This window comes from Leptinotarsa decemlineata, unplaced genomic scaffold, assembly GCF_025532065.1.
Source record: "Leptinotarsa decemlineata unplaced genomic scaffold, Ldec_3_MD MMD2_P_RNA_scaffold_2, whole genome shotgun sequence".
NCBI lineage: Eukaryota > Metazoa > Arthropoda > Insecta > Coleoptera > Chrysomelidae > Leptinotarsa > Leptinotarsa decemlineata.
In genome coordinates this window covers 7,897,669-7,916,456 of record NW_027412529.1, presented here as the reverse complement: position 1 = coordinate 7,916,456, position 18,788 = coordinate 7,897,669, and the positions used below count along the sequence as shown (strand labels likewise).

The 18,788-nt window shown below is 34.0% G+C and overlaps 2 protein-coding genes across 2 annotated transcripts in view; both read right to left on the bottom strand.

The window, feature by feature from the left end:
- The window catches only part of Mgat4a (alpha-1,3-mannosyl-glycoprotein 4-beta-N-acetylglucosaminyltransferase a), a 107,997-nt gene that overhangs the window by 73,678 nt on the left and 15,531 nt on the right, over window positions 1-18,788 (bottom strand). Inside the window, exon 2 of the mRNA XM_074182676.1 lies at window positions 286-498. Within this exon, the coding sequence (XP_074038777.1) occupies window positions 286-498 (213 nt within the window). The remainder of the gene's footprint in view (window positions 1-285; window positions 499-18,788) is intronic.
- Window positions 4,917-10,388, bottom strand: LOC111508102 (uncharacterized). The gene is made up of 3 exons (XM_023163524.2): window positions 10,170-10,388; window positions 8,715-8,949; window positions 4,917-5,293 (listed from the first exon to the last, which is right to left on the bottom strand). The coding sequence occupies exons 2-3, from the start codon at window positions 8,924-8,926 to the stop codon at window positions 5,002-5,004; spliced, it is 504 nt and encodes a 167-aa protein (XP_023019292.2). The 5' UTR covers window positions 8,927-8,949; window positions 10,170-10,388; the 3' UTR covers window positions 4,917-5,001.

The following is an 18,788-nucleotide window of genomic DNA, read 5'->3' as shown; positions in this document are numbered from 1 at the left end:
AATAGATCAATTGTATGATTGAAGGAACGGGTCTATTCAGCCAATGAGTAGTTAAGTCACACTGAAGCGTCTCATTTTCACAGATGATTTTCTTTTCAAAAAGCTACTCCAAACCTATCAATCAATCAACAAGAAGAAGGCTTTCAACTTCAGCTATGTAAATTGGGAAATGTACTTCACAAAATCATCATGAACATGTTCCTTGGAGACCAAAGTCATTCAATTCGTATAAAACATATGATTTTGTAGGAAGTTCAGGTGAAATAGTACTTATCGAATACTTACCTGACATGTTCTTTATCATCTGTTTGATCTCAGGCTTAAGGGTAATATCTGAAGATGATGCAGCAGACGTGTTATCTGAGTAGTATATTTGGTCGAAATGTTGCACAAGTTGCTGAATTTCTTCTTGACGGGATCGGTACATTGAATCCAAGTACTGGGTCCGTGCTTGAAGTTCCGCAAGACGTTGAGCGAGAAGTTCCTCTGAAGTAACATCTGCAAAGAAAAATATTTTGAATATTTACCCGGTTAACATTGTATATACAAAATATCGATCATATGAACATGTTTGTGAGACGCCTGCGAATAGACCAATAACTTTTAAGGTAGAACTGAAATGAAGTCGTAATTTTATGAATTAATTGAGTGCTTCATTTTATAATGTTATCCAGATTTGGTCTGGCCTCCAGCGACTTTTTTCTATTCGCAGACCCAAAAAAAAATGTTCAACGGCGAGAAATAATCAGCGAGAATGATCTATTACATATACAGGGCTATTCAAATTCGTGTCTGTACATGGGGATCTCGTAAACGATAAGAGAAAGAGTGTCGGTTGAATTATGGCAAAGTTACGTATTTTAAAGACCTAGTCAATGATGAAAAGAAATCTAATATAGCTCTTTTGGTTCTGGAGATATACAGGAAAAACCAAAAAATCCCAAATTATTTCTTTGCCTATATCTTCTTTATTCGCAGACATATTAAAAATATGTTCACATTTTTCTATTGGGACTTGATGTAGGCTCTCAGAATATATCCATGAATATTTTATACAGGGTGTCATCTGACTTGGGCCACCCCTATCTTTGAATTTTTAAATTCGGACCTGTATTTTTTATTGTAGTTTTTGGATCATAGACGTTCATTTCATACTGAGAAACTAAATTCAATTTTATATTTCGGGATTTTTCGGTAATATTCGATTATAATTGTGTGAATTATTCCCTTTTGAATTACGGCCTTGGAAATTGGTCAACTGAGTTTAATAAAAACGCAATAGCAACTTTCACGTCTCCCTATGTACCGTAGAGTTTTTCGATTTTTTTTTATTTTTAGGTACCTATTCATATTTTTTCCATTGCTCTGAGCGTTTTCTACAATGAACTGCGAATAAGAAAACCTTTTATGATTATCTGAAATATATCTACAACAAAAATATATTATGTGTTTTGATGAGCAGAAGAAAAATGAAGTAAGTGTAATTTATATACAGAAAAATATTAATTGTGCAATAAATGTTCGAATTGAAGTCCTTCCATTTCGAGTAAATAAGTGTTATAAGGGCAATAAATAATATGAAAAACCGAGTTTGAAAAAGTCTCGAAATGGAAGGACTCCAATTCGAACATTTATTGTGACAAAAAATGTTTTGGGTACCTACATAAATTACTTCATTTCTATTTTCATTACAATTATAGTGTTCGTTTCGGATGTTATTATTGCTATCATTTCTTTTTCTGCTTATTGAAACACATATAATATATTTTTGATGTAGATATGTTTCAAATAATCATAAAAGGTTTTCTTATTCGAAGTTCATTGTAGAAAACGCTCAGAGCAATGGAAGAAATATTAATAGGTACTCAAAGATGGAAAAAAACTTTCGAAAAACTCTACGGTACATAGGGAGACGTGAAAGTTGCTATAGTGTTTTTATTCAACTCAGTCAACATATTTCCAAGGCCGTAATTTAAAAGGGAATAACTCACACAATTATAATCAAATATTACCGAAAAATCCCGAAATATAAAATTGAATTTAATTTCTCAGTATGAAGTAAACGTCTATGATCCAAAAACTACAACAAAAAATACAGGTCCGTATTTAAAAATTCAAAGATGGGGGTGGCCCAAGTTAGATGACACCCTGTATAAGAGATTCATGGATGTATTCTGAGAGCCCACATCAAGTGCCAATAGCAAAATGTGGACAGATTTTCAATATGTCTATATCTTCTCAATAAAGAAGAGATAGGCAAAAAAATAATTTGGGATTTTTTGGTTTTTCCTGTATATCTCTAGAACCAAAAGAGCTATATTCGATTTTTTTACATTATTCAATAGGTCTCCAAAATACGCAACTTTGCCACAAGTTAACCGACACTCTATCTCTTATCGTTTACGAGATCCCAATGTACATAAACGAATTTGAATGGCCCTGTATATTAAGTTCAATATTGTTTATTACGTCACTTTAAGAAAGTACGTGATGCTTTGACAATTCAGACAGCACTAAATGTAATCTAGACGACGCATCTGTTGGAATTGACGAGCAGGATTTCAAGCTGGAACAACTTTGACTGCGGACTTTCGTTATAGGCAACGAAAATGAATCAATTAATGCAGACTCACTTGAATCATTGAAGTTCATTGTAAAATATAAGCTGGGAATATTTTTTACAGTTGCCATAAGCAATGCCATATGTGAGAGAAGTTTTTCAAAATTGAAATTATTTAAAAATTATTTAAGGTCGACAATGACTACTCTAAGAATAACAAATTTGGCTATCTTGTCTATTGAACAAGAGGTGTGTGATGCTATAGACATTGATGGTGCAATGAAAGACTTTGCTCTTAAAAAAAAGTGGACGTATACATTTTTAACTAAAGTCGAAGGTTTTGTTTTCAACTCTAACAAGTACCTACTCATATTATTTTTCAAAAAGATATAAATATTACTCAATAATATTATCCTAGTTCTAATTAAATTTTTTTTTGTTTTATATTCAATTCGCTAATTATTTAATTATGTCGATTAAATAATACCTATGTGCCTGTTATATCAATGGTTGAAGTAAAAATTTTTGTATTAATAAACGTGATTGTGAAACAAATAAAAATTTTTATTTAAAATCTAACCAGTATAATGCAAAATAATGATGACTATTCTTGCCAAAAAGTTCTCTAGAATTAATATATATAATGTGTAGTATTCAGAGTTAAAATATCTAATTCTAATTGAGAGAGCGAGCAGCCGATACCCAGGCTACGCCACTGTAAGCCGTATTTATGTAAAGTTTCATTAAAATCCGTTCAGTCGTTTTATTCACTCGTTTTACGGATTCAGCCTTTTATCATGCTTGTTGTTCTCATGATATTGCTAAATAACACAGTTTTTGTTAAAAACTGTTTCCACTAATTTTCAGTATGGAAACATCACAAAGCTATGTTGAAACTGAATAAATTTTCCTTGTACGGAAATATTATCACAGCAAACAACACAGCAAAAGTCAACAAACATAAACTCCTTATTGTTTACTTCCGTTATATAAAAGTGTTTAAACCTGTTCTCTACCTACAAAATTACAATAGTCCTATTTGCAATTTAAATTCTTTTACCACTTCGTTGCTGAAACAATTCAAATAAGGTTGTGCCTGGTATTAATATTCCCATTTTCGTGGAGATAAAGTTCAAACTGATTCGAGTAAACATCAAAGGTTGTAAACAAAAGTGATTCAGAAGGCTTTTGCTTAATTTTATCATGGGTTATATTCCAAGTGAACCAAGTTCATTCGAAATTTATACCGCAAGATCTCAATATTCTTCGATAATTTTGTATTTCTTAACAAAAATTTGTTATTTAGGAATATCATGAGAACAATAAGCACCAAGAAAGCACGAATCCGTAAGACAATTGGATAAAGCCACTGAACGAATTTCGATGAAACTTTACATAAATTCTGCAACTAGCGTTGCGAAAACGCAACTCATAACTGTAATAGTTCAAAGGAATATTGTAACCTAATATATCAATATTGTTTCGAAAAATGGCAACAGTGTAGGTGGTAAATGCACTAATTGTAGGTTGGTATGAATGTTTGGTCTAGAACTGGAGTTTTTCTCAGACAGTTGATCGTTCTGTGTTAGTGTTCTAAATTTGTCTTCTCGCTATGGACTTCCATTTTGTGTAAGTAGAATTTTTCCATTGTTTTTAATAAGAATTAATGATCTTTCATTTGTATTCAATAGGCAATTGATTCAATTATTCATTAGTGATCATTTAAAAACTTCAAAATTCAATAGTCATGTGATTTTGTTGCGCAGTTAAGAGCGTTGAGGAAATGCAACGCCAGTCCTTATGACTACTGCCTTTCCAAATTTATATTTATTTTTTAGTGACGGACTCACACTCGAAGAGGCTCCCAATGAATTCGATATGGATATTGTATTCCAAAAAGATGGAGCACCACCACATTACTCCAGACAAGTAAGAAACAATTTGGATACTACTTTTCCCGGTCGTTGGATTGGCCGTCGAGGACCTACAGTATGGCCAGCCCACTCGCCAGATTTGACACCTTTGGACTTTTTTATGGGGCTGGTTGAAGCAAAAGGTGTACGAAACTGAACCTGCTTCAAAATTGGATTTACGGCAGAGAATAATAAATATTTGTAGAGATATTCAGGGTTCTCCGTTTGAAAATGTGAAATCTCAGATAGGCTGTTCATATGTCAATGAGTTCAAGGCAACCATTTTGAGCATCTGCTAAACTGACCTAAAGCTCAAGTAAAGAAAGTATTTAAGTATTTAAACTCAATCACTAAGTGAATATCTTGTTTCCTCCAAGAAAATTATTCTCAAGAATAAAGAACCATATAGTAAACACTTTAGTATCCTCCAACAGAAAATAAAATTCTTAGAAGTTTTTTAATTTATTTAAAACACTGTTTCAAAATTTACATTCGTATTGTGTATGACTATTCTACAATTCTTCAAAATCAAACTCCACTTTTAATCACCCATATCGTCTTCTTTTTCGCCGCTTCCATTGCCTCAGGAAGCAAATAAGGCAAATTGCTTTCGTCCTCGTCTTTCGCCATATCCAGCAGAGTTTTTTGGTAAGCAATTTTGTTGCTGAGTCTTCTAGAGTACTGACTTAGCATTCGAACTTTTTTCCTATATTCTTTCATACGTTTACGAGAAATGAACCAATATTGTTTAGCTTTGGCGGGATCTTCCATATCCTTTATTTGAAAATCTCCAATGTAACGTCTCATTCCAGAAATATCCCTGAAGAAAAAAAAATTAAATTGACTGATTTAAGCTATGAACAATATCTAGAACCGTCAATTCAAATTTTCCTATAGAGGATTTGATATTTTCTGAACAGCATTGTGCTTCTAACTTTTTATAATTGATTGAGGAACGAGAAATGATTGGGCACAAAATACCAACATATGTAGATCTAGTAATTCTAGTGTTGGGCAAATTCAGCGGCATGCAGCAGATCTTGAACATTTCAACAAGACAGGCAAAGGAAGAAGAGCTTAACGGGAGACCTGGGAACTTCCAGGCGGAGAGTTACAATTGGCGAGATCAAATATATGAAAATGCCTTAACATCCCAGACTGACCTGTAGCCAATATCTAGAATTGATAAAAAAATATCGAGTGGCAAGCTACATGTCTGGTTGGTGGTTGACCCCATGATCACTCATGTATCTTTGGTTTGGAGAGCAAAGGTAAATGAATGACTTCTTATCAACAAACTAAGTAGGAGTGCGAACACTTTTCATTTTCGAGTAACAGTAGCATAGAGATTTCACCAATAGCCGCATGAAGACAATCTTGAATATACCTGAATGTAAAAAAATGGGTAATTCAGGCTATGGAGGTTCACTTGATACTGAAGTATGCTTGCGATCCAAACTTGACGGCCAAAATCCCAAACAGTGAAGTGAGATCCAGAGAAATTGTATACCAGAAATACAAACAGATAAAAATTGAATATGGGCCGAAAGTTTCGAAATATAATTATCTTTCGAACGGAAGTAGTCGTAATCCTGCAATAATCTAAGAAACAATAATTTAGGGGCTTGAAAAAATAAGTGATATCGAGAATGCCTTTGAAATATGAAGGTTTGAAAGGATAAGTGTACTAAAGGAGACTCCTGTATACTGGATGTGAGAACACTCTGGAATCACATAAAATAAGAAACTGATATGTGTATTATACATGATTCGTCGACTCCAACTCAACCAGCTGCGTCTGAGAAACAGTTTCAATAGAGTAGGGTTCAATTTCAGGACTATTCACTCCATCTAGAAAACCCCTAAAAAAAAGCAAAGGCAAACAAATCAACTGAGGATCTCGATGTAATGAAAACAAACTATATATACTGAATTCTTTCTGAACCTAAATTCAGTGTTTACAGAAATTTACATTCTTCAAAAATTGTAAAAAATATTCTGAAACTTTCCAATAAGCATGATTTCAGCTTTCCAAAACGTCAACCAATTTTCAGACAAAAGCTGAGTGAAATTATTTTTTCATTAGTTTCATCTCATTTTGAGAGCTACATTTATGAATTCTAACAGTTACAGAGTGATTATAATACTTTCTGAGCGAAATTTATTAGTTCAACCTTTTTTACTTTTTACACTTCATTTATCTGGGAAAAAATAAAAACAACAAAAAAATATCGGGTGCCAGTTGGGACTCTTTCACACGGAGAGCTTCGCGTCTCTCGATCCAATATGGGAGCGTTTATCACTCCTACCTATCGCCCATTCAGACCGGGAGCCTTTTTAGCTCCTGGTCCCTTGAGGTCGACACAAATCTCGTCGACAGAAACGTCAACGATCAAGAATAGGATGGATAAAGTTGCAAAATCTATGTTGAGCACCTTACAGACTTTCATCCAACTTTTCACGACTTCATTTGGGTCCTTATAAATGTCGAGACTTTTAGCCCAAAGAGCGAGTCGGTTGGAAACCACTATTTAACAGCTCCACATCGTAATCCGCCACGATAAAAAATGTGAAGCGTCATCAAGAGAGAGCCGTTATCACGCCTCGTGTGGAAACTTCCATTCACCATTTGCATGTTGAGGAGGAGACGTGGCGCCGTGGCTCGAGCCTTCCTCTCTATCGGGAGCGAGAGACGTAAAGATCCCCATGTCAAAGGACGCTTAGGCATCCAGGAATGATTAGACTCTCTTATGTTATAAACAGTTCTATGGAAACCAGTTTGTCTAATGAACTCTTCTTAGAAACTTCAAAATATGTATATATATATATATATATATATATATATATATATATATATATATATATATATATATATACGATTTGTATTAGTTATGAGTGGATACCTAGGAAGTGCTATCAAAAGTGGTATTCAAAACGCAACAAAGTGTTATCCAGACAACAGTAGTTTTTTTTAGCTTCGAAACATATTTTCGTTAAACACTAGGAATTGATAGAAAGTATATACTATCGTCAATGACAATATCAATAACATGGAAACTCGACATTCCACAATGAAAGAAAAAGACAAATCCGTAGACGAGGATTCGAAGAACAGGAATTATTGTGGTGGTAAGCCGATCATATGATCAATTTATGAAATGAATGTTTGTAGGGAATACGTATACTCCAAATAATTTTTGTTTGTATCTTGGGAGCTGTCTGACATGTCCATTTAGTCCAAGTCTTCAGAAAACACTGCAGCCTCTTGGGCTTGTTGCGTTTATACTCCCATCTTCTCTTGACATCCATTCCATCAGTCTCGTTCCCTGTACTAGTTTGTACAGGTTCCGTGTTGGATGTTCGTCATATTCTACTGAGCGTAGTTTTGTACGTCCATATATAATGTGTAGATGTAGAAATCTTTCACGTATAGTCAGTAGTATAGTATAGCCACTGACTATACGTGAAAGATTTCTTTCCTTATACGAGAAATTGGGAAAATTTCGGAAATACAGTTGGTTACCTCGTTCACAGGCAGATGGGGCGACGACAAACCTGTTGTTTGTTGTAGTCTTCATCTTAGTTCGGGGAATGATACTCTGACGGAATTCGATTTTCAATTATCGGAAATCATCGACTTTATGTCGATGATATACACTACCTTGCACTGACGAGTGGCCAAACAGCCCGAAACCGGTCTGCAAGTGTGTTCCAATAATTGAAAATCTATTGCGGCAGTTATATCGCCAACAGCATATGCACGAATAACTTCAGTGAAGAATCCTGCACTGACACCTGTCGGATATAATCCAACGCCCTTCGTGGTATTAGCCAGGGGAGTAGTTGTTTTCTGATAGGTGTCAGTCCATTAACCTACTGTGTAGGGTGTTGAGACTGGCCTGAACGAATTGTTCTTTTAGATGATTCGAAATATTCGAACTATTTTTTATATGCATACCAAAATGTGTACTTTAAAAGTTGGCTATAACAAAGTATGATGACGGGCATGAATGAAAGAAAAGGAAACAGTTGTGTTCAGTACTGTAACACTGTCAAGCGAAATCAAGTTCAAACATGTTCACAGTAGGCAATAATAGAGTTCATAACTTGAAAAATCTCAAATTGTAGTGCTACTGTAAACAGTATTGCCCATCATTATTTTACTTTGGATTCCAATATCGTCAAATTGAAATGTTTTTAATAATTCTAAAATACAAGTCATCCTATATTTATATATTTACCGTGTACTACGTTTTGCAGATCCTTGCTCATTTTCACTATTCGTATCAGTCTCAGAATCAGTTCTGTGAATTACTTCTTCCTTGAATGTGATATCTATTGTTTCATTTACGTCTTCACTTGTCGAAACTAGTTTCTTTGTATTGTCCCGGGTACTCTCACGGCTTACTTTGATGAGGGACGACGGAAAAGATTTCTTATTCAAGTCATCCATCGTAATTCCTGATCAGAATATTCCTATAACAATACATTACACAATTTGGATTGACAAAGAGTTATTCTAGTGCAACTAGTAATACAAATGATATGGTACAGATACAGATATTGACATGAACAACATATTTAAAACTGATTAGATAATTCAGATCCTGAAAATTTATTAAAAAATTATTTGATGAGGCGAAAACGAACGTGTTCCAAAATGAATCGACGGTTTTAATTAATTTCACTTTTCCCAAAATTACTGAAACACACTTGAGGTCATGCCTGATTGGTTCAGAAACATTTCATTGAGAAATATGTCTGTCTGTTTTTCCGTTAATAATAATATAACACATTTTGATAATAATTTTTCATTTCAGGTGTCAAAAATTTGCTGTCTTTAACAATTAAAGTTTTTATACTTTCATATTTCAAACTCTTTTTGGATATCATTTAAATTTTTTTGAACTACTTTACTAAGTGCCGATCCCAGCATTTTTAATATTTCATTAATTAGTCTTCTCTGAGATTTCAAATTTGTTAATACTTTTTTAGACGATGGAATACCAAAGCAATCCTATGAAGAAACATTCAAAATAATACTTGGTACCAAGAAATACATAAGAAATCATTATTGAATGCAGAAACAATTCGAATTGAATAAAGTTGTTTACTTAGTGTTATTGAATACGCCTGAAGGACCTACTGTATATTAAAACACGTGTGGGGGTATTGCAAACTTTTCAGTGAAAATTTTACAATAATACGTTACTTATTTGGTCAAAAAATATAATGGGTATCACAACAGGTATTTTTCGAAATATTTGCTGCACAATAACCGCAAGCGTCTCCTTTCAGAACCTGATTTTACGATGTAATGAAATTGATATAGGTAGCATGTTTTTTAGGGTTGCCTAAAACACTTTATATAAATTCGTCGTCAGCTCATGGACAACAAAAATTGTATTTTTTATGAAATTTGCAAACGTCTCCTACTAATTTCAATAAAATCAAACTGTTTCCAAACAAATAATCCAAGAAAAGCATCCATGAATGTAAAATCATTTATATTTTTATATAATGATTAAATTCAATTGAAAATTTTTACTGCCTTGTCGAAAGACTCTTTTCAAAAAAATGTGCAGCTTCAACTAATCTTTCACAATTCCTACTGAAACGTATGTTACACTTCCTTCACCTACATAAAAATTCTAAGTACGCCTATGTTATTTGTTATTCATAAGAGTCCGACTTACCTTTGCTGATAATAGAAAACTATTATGGATATTAATACTGAACACGAACAGTGAGTCAGTATTTTCCTGGTTCATAAAAGTGATTATTCAAGTTCTCATCAAGAAACAAATCCATCAACACAATTTCTTTCTCTGATATTTCCCACATAACCTAACTAAAATTACACTATTCATTCTCACTCGGAAAGTTACTGTTTATAACGATAGAACAACGAACAATCACGAAACGAGAATTGCAGAACGAACGACGTAAACTTCCTTACGATGTTGCCGCTCGATCTCATGTTTACATCTAAATATTGATTAGAGATATGTGGGTTTATTTCATTAGAAAGCCAATCTGGGAAAATTTCAGGTACGTGTCAGGCTTTACAGTGGACACAGTAGGTAGTAAACGAAATAGAGATTCAGGACACTGCATCAAAACGATGATAATTCCGATTTGACATCAATTATTATGCATTGGCAACAGTGTTTGCGACCCAGAAACGCGGTACTGGCACAGTACAGGCGTACGTCGGGGTAAAATTAGGGGAAAAGTGTGAAGGATTGAAAATAGAGTGGAAACATTTTGAAAATTCGTAGCATAAAAAATTGACCTTATACATCTACAAGATTGAGACATGTTATTCCTGTTGATCAATTGAACAATATGAACTTCACCTCTCAGTTCTCCGGGTCGTCTGGAGGGGTGAAAATCAAGATACAAGAAAGGAGCTAGAAAGATTGCTCGCGTTCAAGCTGTTCCCAAAAAGCGCAAGACAAATCTTTCAAATAACTATAGACGAGTCGTTTTGTTATCAGTGATATAAAAAATCATGAAGAAAGTCGTAAACCACCATATTCTCGAATACTCAGAAGGCTTTAACAACTTGAGCGATCATCAATATGGCTTTTGGGAACAAAGATCAACATGCGACCTTCTATCGTATGTCACTCATGTTTGGAATAACGCAATCGTGAAACATGAAGAATAAAAAGCTGTTGCGCTTGATATTTCTAAGGCCTTCGACCGTGTGTGACATGAGAGTTTGCAGGTCAAACTTCGATGCTATGTCTTGTCGAATCATTTTTGTGTATGGCTCTTCAGCTTCCTAAAAGAACGTTCTCTGCCCCCAAACTTACCCTGAAGTTGCGTACAACCTTGATAGCCTGGAACATCGAAGAAATGTTGGAGATTTATCTCTCTTCTACAGATACTTTCACGGGACGGGTTCAAGTGACTTGGCACATTTTATTCACTGCGTTTATGTGAAATAATCTTCCAGAGAACGTTTTTCCAAATTAATATAGTCTTTCGCACAGGCACCGCTCTGTAGTGCTTGTGTTTTGCCCTTGAAAAAAACTTTTCAACAAAATGCTTCATTGAATTGTTCATCTGCCATTCAACGAATAAATAAAACCTACAGATAATATCAAATATGATTTAGACACAAAAGAATCTAGTTGATTTGAATTGCCCGTTCTTGACAGTTTGTCTGAAATTGGCAAGTTATTAATTACATAGTGGAATTTGCAATAAAAGTCTTTCAAAACCCTTACATTGTCATCAGTGCATTGGAAGCTTGCTTTCTGATGAAACCAACTCTAACTATTCTTTAACATGGGTTAACGACAAGGGTAATTCAATTTATACCTATGAAAGTGTTGTTGAAATTAGCGAATCATGTGAAAAAAATAATCAGATCTTATTTAAACTTATTTGAAGAAAAAATATCGAAAGATGCACAGTAAATTTCTTTAAAAGGAGATCATAGGTTGCTTTGAAATTTTCATCTCTATTGCAAAAACTATTACTTTATGCCAACATCGCCATGTTCCACCAGAAAATCACACTTTTTTCAACAAATTTCTTGGCCTTTCAACGACATCATTGATGTTTGATTATATACTTGCGAAGATGAACTATTTTGAATCAAGAAAGTATAGTATCATCTCAAAATCCACTACCTATTTGAAGGTAAAAATAAACTGTTTCAAATGGAGAGAAACATCAACTTGATCTGAACACACAATGTTTTTTTGAATTTAATACTGTATCTCTTCAAATAACTCTATTCGTTCATAACAAGAGTTTTGTGAATCTACATACAAAACTATATTATGATCGACTGAAAATAACAGGAATTTTGTATAGAATGAACAGAGTTTCTTTTAAAGAAGTATTTCATTCATTTCAGTTTGAAAAAACCTGTGGTGCTCTGGTCTTTCTATGACCCTCTTAAGTGAGAGGGGAGCGGGGAATTCTGTTGTAAGCATCGCGTACGCGCCAGTATGTGTTGGAAAGTGATGTTGGTATGTTGCGATTTTGATGAGGTGTTTTACGTGTCTGTAGGCAGTGCAATTTCTTTCCGATTATTTTGTATCTACCATAATGGAACAAATTTTATAAGACTGGGGTCTTGCACAGTTGAAAGATATTTTCATAGTATTATAATTGGATAAAACTCCGCTATATCAGTAAGTACCGCGTTGTATACGTAGTAACGAAGAGAAAGTGGTACACTTTGACGGCAACTCTCAATTTTGCCTTCATTTTGCGAAAATTATACCAATGCTCCGTAATTTTTCACACATGCATTATTACATTTGCCGAGCTCTGCAAGTGTATATTAATTTGAACTGGAAAATCCTCCACGTTGATTCAAATTTGCCAATCTCTTGTTTTGAACAAAAATTTTATCTTGTTTCAAATAAGAGCATTTTCTTTAAATAAAATTTGATTTTCTCTTAGACCAAATTCATTTTATATTGAAAGAGGTACTTATAGTTTCGACAATAAATTATACGACAATAAAAAATACCAAAATAGGCACCAGTAGGTATAAAAAGCTTCTATATGTGACAGCCACCTTCTGATTTCAACATGTAAATGTTTGTTGAATTCCGAAACATCTTTGATTTCTGTAATCACTTCAGGAATGTTTTTATGTTATTCATTGGAATTATTTGATAGATTTCCTTTAGGAATGTAAAAAAATAGGTAGAAATATCACCAAACTCACTAGAGATGAAATATGAATTTCCAAAATCGTGAAAACAGTGAATGCTGTTATTTGAATAGCGAAACATATTCCTTTAGGTATGTTTGTATGATCATGAGTTACATTTTTTCGATGAAACATTTTATATTTTTCATTGATCCTCTAATAATACTCACTCGATACTTTGAATTCCTATAACGGTTCCAAAACTATTATTTTGAAAGGTAGTTTTTCTGTATAGACTTCTGTTCCAGAGGGATTTGATGTACATCTTTTGACTTGATTATTTATTTCTGATCAAATAATGTTTAAGCACGTTTTAACTTGCTAAGAATCGTATGTTGAATAATAAGACCTCAGACAAGTTCAAAATTTTGAGGGGTGAGTGGCGGGGGATCACTGTCTCTCTCTTATGGGTGTTTGACAGTCCCCCGGTGCAGACCACACGGCACTCACCCAGTAAAGTTATCGGTCAACCACCCAATCCCGCACCTGCGGGTAACAGGCGTTGGCCGGTTTCAAGTTAGATGTGTGGGAGAGGTGTCTCGCAAGAGCCCTCGGCGGTTACTCATCCAACGCTGGAAAGGTAACTTTCCTAACATGAGTGCCCCTCGGGGTAACGTAAGGGTATGCGGTGCAGACCACACGGCGTACACCCAAAAGTTGTTGATGAACCGCCCTATCCCGCACCTACACGGGTAATAGGCGCGACATCTTCGACATATGATGTGTGGTAGAGGATGCTCGAAAGAGTCCTCGACGGTTACTCATCAAACGTTGGAAAGGGAACTTTCCTAACATAAGTTCTAGGGGGGAGGCCTCTTAGGGGCAGCGGCTCCGCTAGCGGGTAAAGGGATACAGGGTTGCGGTAATCCATTCATGGGTGTATTGCAGCCCCATACTGAGGCACTGGACGGCTTATGCTGTTCCGTGATCCTCGCCTGCTTCTGTACGGATCCGAGCGTTCGAGGTGTCGGGGATCGCGGTCCTTCCGGGCTCTAGTATCCGAGTCTAGTCTTGGAGGGCACCGAGGCAGACGCTTGAGGTGTCGGACCCCGGTTGGACGGAGCTACTAGTATCCGAGCTTAGTACCCCGACCGGCCACTTCCGGGACCATATTCCCAATTGATTTGGCATGGTTGGCGGGGGCAGGTGTGCGACGCGAGCACTCTCTGGCGAAAGAAGAGCTTAGTTAACTTGTACGAACGTTCGGTCGAACGCTGCCGATGGTCCTGTCTCTTGGTTAGCCACACTAAGTAGATGTAAGGAAGCAATTCCGAGTTCGGTGAGCGGGAGGAAGCCCTGCGAAATCCTGTTGGTGTGGGGTGAGGGGCGGTACCCGCAAGGATTTCCCGAAAATACACCCCTCCACACCCGATCGCATTCAACGCCAGGGTGCGTCTGGGGGGCCTAACCGGCCCCCCAGGCCCCCCGTTGCGGTCGTAACTATGACTCTCTTAATGGGTCAACAACCGAACAACAATTGGGTTGGTTAACGGAATAAACCCACTTAAACAGTGTTTTATTTCTATATATTTCTATATATTTGAAATAGTGGCTGATTTCTTCTTTCGTTTCTGAATCCAAGTGATCTTCCGGCAATTGTGGATAAACAAAAGCAGAATGCAGAACTTGATCGAGATAGTGATCTCTTTAATGTTATTTACCAGAATGGCATCTAGTTTTAAAAAATTCATTTGTATAAAATTACTAATAAATTAATTTTCTTGTCCGAGTTGTAATGTTGTTTATAGGCTTCGATTTCATTTTATGTCCCTTTTTTATATATGTTTTCGTATTGAATATTTTTTTATGTTATTTGTAAAACTGTATGATCTCTCAAAAGTGTGCAGTTGGAATATGATATTTAAGCAAAGATTAACAAAGAAATTTTAGTTCTCTATTAAGTTTTGTTTTTTATCACATGCTTTTTCAGGATAATATTTATGATTTACTATTGCTTCAAATAAACCAATCATAATATGTAATGTATTATTTAGTTTCTTTCCTTACCACTTATAGCTGTTCATATTACAGATGAGATACTTTAGATTCAAGTAACTGAATACATTCAAATGAGAGGTACAATTTATAAACAGAAGCATAAGTTCATCTTTGATTTATACAAATAGAAGCGTTTCAATGAAAAATGCTTTAAAGGAAAACAATTAATTTCTCATTCGGAGACATTCAAATAATGTTCCAAGTAAACTTATCATTCTTTCAAAACCCAAAACAGTTTTGCTTCGAGATTAATTTTGCTCAGACTAAAGAATGCATACTTACTTCGCTAATGTGATGATTTCTATTGAAATGTATGCACAATCTTGGTGGTATATTTTTTTTACTTAAAAGAAGCGTTTATTCAGTCCATTGGATTCAAATTCAACTTGAGAGAATGTTTCTCAGTTTAAAAAAATATTTCTTCATGAATATAGGAGAGCAAAATTTCTTTAAATCGAGATAATGTTCTTCACTTTGAGATTTTTACTGTGTGTAAATAAACAAAAAAAAATGTATGTCCATTGGAAATTTCGTAGACGAATATTTTTTCTAATTTGCGGATTCATCAATTAACTTAACAATTAACTTTCGTGAGACAAACCACGTATCAGAATTAATAAGAACCATTTTCAGTCACACATATATGAACTGTAAGTGATCCTCCACTGTTGATTCAGGAAATTATAAGGTTTTTTTAAAGGAACCATTACCGTTACTTCGTGATTACGATATTTCTCTTTAATTAACAGACATTATTTTCTTTTCAGTACCGGACGATGTGTCTGTCCATTTCCTACCAACTCGTTCAGTTGACATCCGTCACATAGAAACTTCCAAGAAAACTGAATTGTTTGTTTTCCACGTATTTCGATAATATAGACTCAAGTTCGATATTGTCGACAGTCTTTCTACTATACACAAACAGGATATATTTAGAATGCTGATCGTTCGTGAAATGTGACCAGCATTATATTAAATCCTTACACTATTTTATTTATAGCTTTGAGCTAGCTACACGGTTGGATGAATAAATGTATTGCATTATTCATCGGAAGTTGGGTAATAATGTTAATAATTCCATTTCATCTTGAAAAGATGGACAAAATGCTGAAAGTGCAATTATGGAATCATATTTGTCTGAATGTGATTCACAAAGTATTCAGTGGTGTAGTCTTCTTTCAGAGGAAACGAAAGAATTGTTGTTGGCATCTTAGACAACATGGCAATACGTGAAAATCGAATCCAACGTAGTCATAAAAACTCAAATATCAAGTGAAAATGAAACATCTAACAAAATAATGGGAGAGAGACAATTTTCTGTTATATGATGGTGATTAGCTCTTCTAGTAGCTCATAAAAAATTGGAAATTGATTGAACAAGTTTTTCAAAATGTTCAGAATTCACTATTGAAACTTCTTTGTCAGTAAAGAAATATATAAAGACATACTCGCCCATTCGTAAAATATAATTTATGAATGTCTAAGGTATGCAATTCAATTGTATGGAAAGGTTTGGAATCTACTAAAAAATGAAATTAAAATTAAGGAAATATTAATGAATATTTTTTGTGGAAGAATCAATATTTCTCACTGTTTTTTGGGTATACAACCTTCCAAAATCTGAAAAATAAACAAAGCTGAATCGATAGGGAATATGACTAACGTGAACTTTTCAGTTTGTTCTTTCTTACACTTCAGTAGATTCTCTACTGATTTAGCTTTGTTCATTTTTATATATACAGGTTGTGAGATAAGTACGTTAAAATATTCAAGTGACGTATTCCTGAGACAATTTTGAGAAAAAAAAATGATCTGTTTCAGATGTACCTACAGGGTGTTGAAATAGAATTTTTTATTTCAAAATGCCCTAAATTTTTTCACAGTAAACTTTTGACACTTTTCATGAAAAAACTCAATTCCCACACCTCTCCCAAGCAAAAACAGGTGCACTTCCTCAATATTCATGCATATTACTTGGCTCCTAGGGTGTTGAATGAAGTTGCTGAAAACATTTCAAAAACTAAGTATGTGTTGGATATCGTCACAATAAACAAATTTTTCCGATAAAATGTTTATCGAAAAATCATTCGCTTTTGGGATACAAATAATTAAAATTGCAAATAACCAAAACCAACCATGTTTTGAAAAATTTCAACAACGTGTATCTCAAAAAGTAGAAAAAAAAGTTGTTTATTTTGACGAGATTCACCACATACTTAATTTTTGTAATGTTCTCAATCACTTCATTTAGCGCCCTAGGAGCTCAGTAATATGTATCGATATAGAAAATTGTAAATATCTCGAAAACGATCACCTCCAGCGTTTTTGAGGAAGTGTACCTTTTTTACTTGAAAAAGATGTGGGAATTGGGGTTTTTCATAAGAAGTACTCTCAAAAAAGCTGGGGAAATTTGAACAGCTTATATAAGCAGTGCCCTCTAGAAAATTAATACGAAATTTCTTACATCAAAAAAACCCCGGTACCAAATTTCGTCAAATAACTTATTTTCTGCAAAAGTTATTTTTTTCAAAACGAACAGAAAATACAATTTCAACACCTTGTATTTCCGAAACAAAGAATTTCCGAACACAAGTTTGTATAGATTTTTTATTAATTGTCTCAGGAATATGTCACCTGAATATTTTATTGTACTTATGTTACTGTATACCCAGAAAACAGTGTGAAACTAAATAATACTAATACTAAAATTGATAGGATCAAAATAATCGGATTAGCTGTTTGAAAGAAGCAATTGAATAAATAATAAATTTTAAACAATATATATACAATTATTATAGAATTCAAAAAATATATATGAGAACGCTAATTATGTAAAACAAATAATTGTGACTTGAAATGAAAAAAGTTGAAGAATGGGTTGAACTTAGGTGAACTTTTGATTAAACAATGAAAACGAAATAATTGAAAAATGAACTAATTGAAGATGTTTTGATTGTTAGTATTCACAATCTTGTTAGTGATAAATGTTTTCAATGTTAGTGATCACTGTCATTAGTTATCACTAACATCATTAACCTCAAAAAGTAGTTTGGTTCAAATATTTCCTCTATTTTTTAAAACTTTTAATTTTTTGCATTTTTTCGTCATGATTCTCGATTATTGTGCATTGATGTATCGATAGGTTTATGTTTATTGTTTTATTATAATTGATATTCAACCCATTTATCAATTTATTTTCACGTTGTAATAAATTTTTTATTTCGTTCAATTTTGATATTATTCATTCTTGAATAACTCATCTGAATATTCTGGTCATTTCCTGCAATTTAATCAATTTTATATTTTATGCATTTTTATTTTTTTCCATATAATTCAAATCTGTCAATTTTTTTTAGACAAGTTGTCTGGAACTAGTATCTTTTTAAAATGAAATTGTCATTTTGGCGCTGACTATTTTTGACAGTTTCTCCTGTAAAAAAATGGTAGAAAAATGCTTTGTTTTTCACAATCTCTTGGATTCAATTCGAGATACATTCATCGAAGCGTTGGCAGTAATGTCTTCATGGTAGTCTTATCTTCACTTGAAAATCAAAGTAAAGAGGTCACCTTCAATAAATCCTCAAAAATTTTCCATATGCATGATTATATGGTCATTTTTTTCCCTGAGAGT

Bases quoted from the DNA above. Each gene is read 5' to 3' on its own strand.
- LOC111508102 (XM_023163524.2), bottom strand. From the start codon at position 8,926: ATGGATGACTTGAATAAGAAATCTTTTCCGTCGTCCCTCATCAAAGTA. The intron at 5,294-8,714 runs GTAAATATATAA...TTTTTTCTTCAG, and splicing joins TCTGCAAAACGTAGTACACG to GGATATTTCTGGAATGAGAC.